We start from the raw sequence: 8,818 nt of genomic DNA, 5'->3' as shown, positions 1-8,818 counted from the left end.
AGCACCAAGACTGGATAAATGCTTTAAAATTTAAGGTAAAAGACTTGCTCATTTCACTGTCCTATTAGACACACTAGAAGGGTACCTCATGGGAAAACCCACGTGTTAAAGTTATTTTTATTAAACTGTGTTTGTTTCTCAGTTTTTCTCTTAACCCGACTATCACACAAATAACTGAGACTCTTTTATTTTTGTTTAATAATAAGCTTCACAACACAATAACTGAACAGATATTCCTCTATTCCGAATGCTCTAAACTAATCTGGTTCCCTCCTAGCTTACAACTCAGATATACATGCATTTTGTAGCTTTTCTCACTGTGGCTCCTCTCCTCTGATGCTTCTTGGAACTCTCCAGTGCCCCAATCCCTGGCTTAATCCCCTTCCTCCTCCTCTAATTCGTCTTCCCCTGGCTGACAGGAAGTCCCAGCTTTATTCTCTCCTCCTTCAGTGATTGGTTGTAAACTGCTTTATTGGCATACCCAGGGACAATTAGGGAGCAGTGTTCACACAACATTGAGACAGGAGATTGCCAGAACCAGTACTGCAACCAGATTGGGCTGGGGGGGAGGGGGTAACAGAAATCAGCATTTGAATTATACAATAATTTAATGCCTACACTCATGGCTAGTAGCTCACCAAGAGTGTCCTGGATTTAAGTCTGAGTTCTATCACTAATTTGGCAACACAGGGCCACCTAAGTGTCTGTAATCCGCAGTCCCTTCCTTTGTGGGGGAAATAAGTTACACCTACAAAGCTGTGAATAAAGATAAGAAATCATATAAAGAAGCCAAAACCACCCCCATTCCTGATATATATGGTGAGTCCTGGCCACACTACAGTGCTAGAACTTAAGACAAAGACAACTTCAGCTATGCACACATTTGTGAAAACACACAGAAGTCTTGACACAAACAAAAACACTTACTTCATAAGGAATCATTTTCCTAAAATATAAATATATTATTTATTCATTGAGAAACTAATTTTTTAAAATCATCTGATCAGAACAAATATTCACCTCCCAGGCCATTTGATTGAGGGCACATCACGGAAGCATATATTTTATTATTATTATTTATCATCATCATTATTATTATTTTCTACATTTTAAATATTATCTCTCCTTTCACATAGACTATTTTTCCCAGTAGAAATAAATCTCCCTAGGGAGCCGCAGCACATTCATCATGAAGACACAGTGGAGCACTGTTCTTCATTTGCAGCTTCCCAACATAACAGTTCACCTAAAATAAAGCTGGATTTAACCCATTACAAAAGTCAGCTGGTGTCTACACGTTGGCCATGATCATTGACACTTCCATGATATGCAGGGAGACAGAGAGCCTCTCCATATGGAAAGCAATCATTTTTTGAAAAGGCATCTGCCACTTTTGACAGTGTCAAAGTATGTGGGTACCTTCTCAGGGTCAACATAGGTCAAGCCTATCGAAGCAGGTGAAATGGAAAGCAGTAGCCCCAACACCCTCCCCAGTATCCCCTACTCTCTCCCCAGCTCCTGGGGCATTCAGGCAGGAGACATTCTGATCTCCAATTTTGGCTCAATTCAGGAGGAAAAAGAAAACGGTACATTCTTGGGAGGAGGGTAATGCAGTCTGTTTGAGGGCACAAATATCCATTCAAGCATTCAGGGTTAATCTTCCCAGTTTGTGGAGTTTGGTTTTTTTTCCCCCTACACCCTGAAAACCTCCCTCCACAATCACTTTTTTTTCCCCCCTGCAAGGGCTTCAGAGCATAGGATTTGTGTCTGCAACCTGGTTTAAGTCACACATCCAAGGGTCTAGAGTTGTCAAGAGAAAACTCATGCCTGGGAATGTTCAGATCTCAAAAATCTAGGACAAGTCATCTCGGCGGACACCTCCTAAGTGCAGGAGGCACTGCCCGGATCCATGCTTCCAGATTTCGGTGGGTGGGACTGATTTCAGAAGAGCCCACCCAGAGGCCTGTTCTCTACAATGTGTCACTGAAAGGCCCTGTAAAATATAAAGATGAAGCTAGACATGGTGACTTAACTGCACAAAAAAAAAAAAAGAACTTATAAAAATATTCCCTGCAGTGAAAAAAAAAAATGCAATTGTAAACATCTCCGTTAAGTCACCAGAGAAGCCTGGAGCCTGCCCATTGCATCTTCCCAATGTCCCGCAAGTCTGTCGTTCAGCTTCTCTCCGTGGGTATCAGTCTGCCTTCTTCTTCACAGAATTTGGACTGCACATTTGAGCTTTACATTTGGACGGCCTCTGAGGCTGGCGTGGTTTGATTGGCAGAAGAAGAATGATCAGCAGGCATATGATGTGTAAGAAAAAGAACATGGACCTAGAAGTAAGAACACAAGAGTTACCTTCCAAAGAAGGGCATAAGCAGAAAACACACACGATGACATCATCTTCAGCAGGGCAAGAGGAGCAGGTGCTCAACGGTAGCAGTAGCAGTGAGTCCCGATGATTCCGGCTGGCCATGTGCTCCTCGCTTTGATAGGCGAGCCAGCCAGTGATGGATGAAACCACAAAGCTGGGAGAGGCAGACATGGAATAGCACTGTGTGGAAGCAGACATTTCTGCTGTTCAAAAGCCGAGGATGTGCAGAGCACACGGAAGCCCCATTCTGTCCTCTAAGCACAGGCTCAGCCCCATCTCCTGTGTGCTTCTCAACACGGGGGAGTTCTTGTCTACCTCAGGAACTGGAAGGATCCTGATTTTTTTTTTTTTAACTTTCACTTTATGATTCGCTGGGGAGAGGCTTGCAAAGAGGTGCCACAGTGCAAGTGTGGTCAGGGGGCGAGCACTGCTAGGAGTCAGCTCATCCCTTCTAGGATGGGTCCCGGGATCTGGCTCTCAGGCTTGTGCACCAAGTGCTTTCAGTGGCTGGACCATTTCACTGATCTAGGAATTTTGAAAATTCCATTTAGCGCTTTGACAATAACTTTCATCCACACTAAGTAAGAAGCAAGTTTTGCTTTTGAGAGGTGTTGAGTGCCACCGGCAGGGTGTACGTGCCAGGTAAACACCGGGCAGAACCTACTAATAAATACATGTAACAAGATGTTGCTTTTGTAAGTTTCGATGTCCCAGATCTATTGAAAAGGCTAAAGTAACACTGTAACCTGAATCCCTCAACCCGGCTCACCTGTGCTCTCTCTTTCCTTCCCTCCTCCTCTCTCTCCTTCCCTCTTTCCCTCTCTCTCTCTCTTCCTCTCCCTCCTTACCTTCTCTTTATGGTAAGAATTGAACCTAGGGTTTTGTGTGTTAGGCATGTACCTATCACTGTGCTGTTTCCCTGGAAACCCCATCGCTAAAGATCAAAAAAACAAAACAAAACAAAACAGGTAAAAGACACAGGATCCATTCCTCAGTAATGACAAGGCCCAAGTAACTCAGATCTCTCCCAATCTGTGCCACCTTTAGCAAAAGGCTAAGGCTCCCTAAAGATGTTTATGCAGTAGTCAAGAGTACTACCTTATCTTCACCTGCTCAGCTTCGATTCTCAGCACTGAAACAAACAAACAAAGACACTAAACTGGGATTTCCAAAAAAAAAAAAAAAAAAAAGCATGAGTTTCTGCCCTTTCTCCCGGGAGAACAGCAACAGGAAAAGCACAGTCGTCCTTTTGTACCCACAAGGGGATTAGTTCCAGGATCCTGGCTCATGCCAAATCTCCAGACACTTCATTTCCCATATAAAACAGTGCAACACTTGCGAGTATCTACAGAAACTTCTCTTATGCCTTTAACCACTTAGAAAACTGAATACACTGCAAATGGCCCAAGGAAAATAGCAACAGGAAAGCTCTGTGCATGTTCTATGATAGGACCAGTTTTCTCTGAACTTGGCAGGACCAGCCCCATCTTGAAGCAGAATGGCTTCAGTGACTTACAGGAGACCCTGGACCACAGTCATGACAGTGACTATACAGAATTCTACAACAGAAAGAAAATCCATGGAAAGGATAAGGGGGTGTTTATATTCCCTCCTGGGGAGGAAGAGGGTGACAAATGATGCTTCCTTGAAATCCCAGTCACGTCTCCCTCCATGCCAATTGTGCACAGTATGTAAGATGTACAAAGCTGATGGGGGTTTTGTTTTCCATGGTGAAGCTAACATGCAAATCATTGATGATTTTATAAATAACCACAATAAATTCATTTACTCCCCATCCGGACTTGACAGGCCTTGCTTTGATCTGTCAGCTTCTTTTCTATCTGGGCTACAGATGTTTCTTTACATCTTTCAAGGAAAGTCATGAGAGAGACATCAATATAGACACAGCGTCTTAAAAATTTATTTTCAGCTCATGGATTGGAGGCTTGATTGTGTATGATGAACAGCTATTTAAACAGCAAAGGAGTAGGAACCTATCTACCATCTAACTTAGTGTGTAAAGAACACTGAGAGAGAAGGGGCTTCTTCAGAAAAGCCCTGTACATATACTGAATTCTCAGAGCTCAGAGGCAGGGCTGCGGTAAACTACAACATTAAAGGGAACACACCCAAGACACTCTGTTCTTTTACTTAGCCTTACGGGACATTAGGCAATTATGTTAGATTAAATCCAAGTACACAATCGAGAAAAGCAAACTTCAGTGTCCTGGTAAGGTTTAGTGACTTCTTCTGACAGTCCACATCTCCTCTAAAACTTGATGGAATGTTCCATCTTCCTATTACAGAAAATCTCATCAGCTACCATCTACTGAACACACGGTGTCTGTTCTCAGAGAGCTAGCTCTCTATAAAAGTTATTTATAAATTCTAAATGTAAGCATTATTTTTAATGTGTGTATGTGTGTGCTCATGGGATGCTTGTGTGTGCATCTGTGTGTGGAAGCAAGAACACCAGCTCAGAAACACTGCCCCCTTTGAGGCAGGGTCTTTCATTGATTGGCTGGGCACTCTCCAACTAGCTTAGGCTGGCTAGCCAGTAAGCCCAGGAGATTCTCTTGTCTCTGACTCCCCAGAGCTGAGATTAAAAACTGTGCTACCGTATCTAGTTTCTTATGTGAGTGCTGGGAAGCAAATCCAGATCCGCCGCTTACAAGGCAAGTGCTATATTGACTGAGCTAACCCTGGCCAAATTCTAATATCCTTACACACTGAATTTAAAAGAGCACTATTTAAAGATAAGCGAGGGGGCGAGTATTGGTCTTTCAAACAATTCCACAAGTTTCTTTTTCTTTTCCTTTCATAACTTGTGTGTGTGTGTGTGTGTGTGTGAGAGAGAGAGAGAGAGAGAGAGAGAGAGAGAGAGAGAGAGAGAGACAAGGTCTCACACAAAGCATATCAGAAATGTAAATGTGAAAGATGGGCAGCATTTGAGAAATGAGTTTGCACACAGTTATCCTTTACTGCTGGGCACTGAACTTATCCCCAGATGAGCCACAGATTGGCAAGGCAACTACAGTCACCTTCTGTAAACAGCCATGAATTTCCTTTTACTAGATTCAGTGCCTCTATTAAGAGTCAGTCAGAGCTGTGCAAGCATGAGGATCTCAGCTTAGATCCCCAACGAACATGCTTTAAAAAAAAAAAAAAAGCAGCTGGGTATGTGAGTATGTACCTGTAATCCCATACTGGTGCAGAGTTTGGGGCTGGGAGAAGGATGCAGGGGCAGAGTCAGAATGAGCACATGGGCTTGCTAGCCAGCAAGCCTAGCCAAACTATGACCGCAAGAGCAGACAGTCTGAGAAAAGCTCCACAGGAGCTCTGTGTGCGGTGTTAAATCTAGTCTATCTACCTGAACGCCGATCTTCTGGAACACTTGGGCTTTAGAAGGAGAGCATTCGGGGGCTGCTCTGTCTTGCACTTTGGAGAGGAAAAGAGAGGCAGAGACTGGAAAACAGTCGGAGAACTTTGGGTTCCTTTAGTTCAAAGCACCAACATGCCTAAGCATCATGCCTGGGGGACTGCACTGTTTATTTCTAAGTCACTCTTTATAACCAAATTAGTTTATATATATATATATATATATATATATAATCTTGGGGCTGGGAAGATAGCTTACTCAAGTGCTCACCACATGAGCATGAGTAGCGAGTTTGACCCTCAGAACATACATGTGCTTGTTATTACATGCTTTGTCATCTGTGTGAGAGAGGTGGAGATGGGAGGATCTCTGGGGCTCACTGACTAGCCTGTTCGGTGAGCTATAGGCCAAATGACAGACCCTGCCTCAGAAAGCAAGGCTGACAGATTGACTTCTGGTCTTCAAATACACCACACACACACACACACACACACACACACAAGTTAACCTGGAAAGGTCTGTGTTATCCAATAAATAATGCATGTTGGCATTGACTGAGTAGAGGTCCTAGCCCGTGTCCTCTGTGTGTTCTCCACTCCTAACAGGGCTGCTTTGAGGCATTCTTAGCCTCCTTTCACAGCGAAGGCACACAATTTCAAGGCCAAAGCCTACACACTCCATGGTGAGAAAAAAAATTAAACATGAACATGAAATATAAAAGCACATAACTATAGGTTATAGTTATCTGTAGCAAAGACTTTCAAATACAAGGCCTGATAGGCCTTTCCCTATAACCTTCTAGTCCTCACTCTTGGTTCTCATATCTCTACCCATCATGCATATCTGGGAATGAAAATCTCCATGCACACTCACCAGCATCACCTCTCAGTAAAAGGCACAGAGTTCTTCTACAAACTTCAGGTCAGTCAACCACCAGCAAGACCCTGGCAGCCCCTGTCTCAGCATATCCAACTCTCCAACACAGCTTAATCCTCAGGAAAAGGAACCAAGGGCAGGACAGGGGGGAGGCATATGTATATGCTCTTTTTTTCACCCTTTGGTTGAGTCAGGATCCCATAGCCCTGGCTTAGGCTCAAGATCCTCCTGCCTCTACTTCCCGAATGCTGGGATTACAGGTGTGTACTACCTTGCCTGGAGAATTCTTTGCCTTTGTACTCTGATTCGCTGTTCACGTGTTGGCATCTTTGGGATGGTCATTTCCTCTTAAAGCAACTACTGTGGTAAGTCAACTCACATTTAGCATTTCTTAGTATAATCCCTTAGTATGTTGACTCGGTTTACGAATTCGGAAGTCAAGAAAAGGATAAATGTATTAGCAATCAAACGGAAACTTACTTGTATAAACTGATGGTTGGCTCTACTGCCAACATGACAAAGGGCGCTGCCGTGTAAGAGACAGCCAACTGAGTGGCAGCCCAGGTAACAATGTCATAAGCAATCTTTTGAGCCTTGGAAGAAAGGAAGTGATGTCTGTAGTTGTTCCTCACCTGCAAACCAAAAAGGCAGAAGTAGGAGGTAGGAGTGAAAACTGAAATAACTTCCACTGAATCAGAGACAAAGAAGTAGAACCACAGGAACAACAGGCTGTAGAGCATGACCAGCATTTGAGTTCTGCTTTCAACCAAAAACCACACCATTTGAGTTCTGCTTTCAACCAAAAACCATACACACACACAAGTTTATATTACATATATTGTATTACATATACATATTATATTATACATATTGTACATATTATACATATTGTATTATATACACATAGATATAATTATATACATATATATGCAATACATTTTTTATATCCTTTTTAAACTATCCACCTCCAAAAGCTTAAGAATTTGGCACAGAGCCTTCCAAAACCTTTCTATTTATATGTATCTACATTTATATTCTTAATGGTACTAGTGTATTTTTTTAGCCTATTTGAGTTTTTTTTTTTTTTTGGTGTAATCTGTTATAAACTTTTTGCCATGTCCGTAAATATTAATCCTCAGTGTCACTTAAGGTAATTAATTGGGGGAGAGTTACCTTATCTTCCTGCCCCTTGTGGTACATACTCTGTATGTCTTACTGGTAAGTCCCTGTTTCCATGGCTACCATAGCACAAGTACCAATGATCACCACTACTAAAAGCAACTGCTATTTACTGAGTGCTTACTGTGTGCCATGTCTGTGCTAGTGCTTTACCCAGATCATGTCTGTTGAGTCTTCTAGCAAGCCTTCAGCATGACCTGGTGAAGTGAAAGACCTTTCTTGGGCTGGGGATGTTGCTCAGTTGGTCAGTACTTGTCTGTAATGCACAAGACCCTGGGCTCAGTCCCCAGCACCTCTTAAAACCAGGCACTCCAGAGGTCCAGAGGTAGAGGCAGGAAGATCAGTAATTCAGTCTTTTTTGTTTATTTGTTTGTTTGTTTTGGTTTTGGTTTTGATATATAGGGAGTTCCAGGATAGCTTGAGCTACGTGAGATTTTGCCTAAAGATAACAATAAACCAAAACAAAAAACCCCTAACAACAACAGTGATCCTTTTCCTCTGCTCATTCTCACCTGCTCAAGAACAGTCTGAGGTTCCACCCATTCAGAAATGCTGGGCAACAGGTGTGAATTTTAATTGCTAAGGAGTTAATCTCCGGAAGCAAAGACTTCATGACTGCTGAGTTCATTCCCTTGCTAGAAAAAATTGGAAGCTCTATCAATCAATCCCTCTCTTTCCACCTGCTCCCAAACTTCCTTTTAAAAAGCTGTTTCCAAGGCTGTAATAGACAGCATCTACATAAATCAAAGCCTGGGCCAGCAGAGGCCACCAGGGTATAGATATTTTAAGGAATGATACTCTGAGTACATCAACAAAGCAAAGCAGGCTGACCTTTATTTCTTGGTTTGTTCTGGCAATCTGTTCTTTAGCTTTGTTTCAGAATCGGAGTTGGTATATGAAGAACAAATAAAAGGTCTTTCCTGCTTCTCATGTTCAAATATGTATTTAATTTTTAGAATTTTTTAAAATTAGCCTGAATAGCAATTTTCTGTTTGTATGTAGAATTTAAT

General features: G+C 42.4%; 1 protein-coding gene across 1 annotated transcript in view; it reads right to left on the bottom strand.

Moving 5' to 3' along the window:
* Nucleotides 1-938: 938 nt before the first annotated feature.
* Mboat1 (membrane bound O-acyltransferase domain containing 1) overlaps nucleotides 939-8,818 on the bottom strand; it is a 104,004-nt gene continuing 96,124 nt past the window's right edge. The window contains exons 12-13 of the mRNA XM_021660055.2: nucleotides 7,110-7,261; nucleotides 939-2,333 (exon numbers count right to left, since the gene is read on the bottom strand). Of these exons, the coding sequence (XP_021515730.1) occupies nucleotides 2,195-2,333; nucleotides 7,110-7,261 (291 nt within the window). The 3' untranslated portion in view covers nucleotides 939-2,194. The remainder of the gene's footprint in view (nucleotides 2,334-7,109; nucleotides 7,262-8,818) is intronic.

This window comes from Meriones unguiculatus, chromosome 19 (genome assembly GCF_030254825.1).
Source record: "Meriones unguiculatus strain TT.TT164.6M chromosome 19, Bangor_MerUng_6.1, whole genome shotgun sequence".
Taxonomy (NCBI): Eukaryota; Metazoa; Chordata; class Mammalia; order Rodentia; family Muridae; genus Meriones; species Meriones unguiculatus.
The sequence above is the reverse complement of the archived record's forward strand: the minus strand, read 5'-3'. Positions and strand labels throughout refer to the sequence as shown.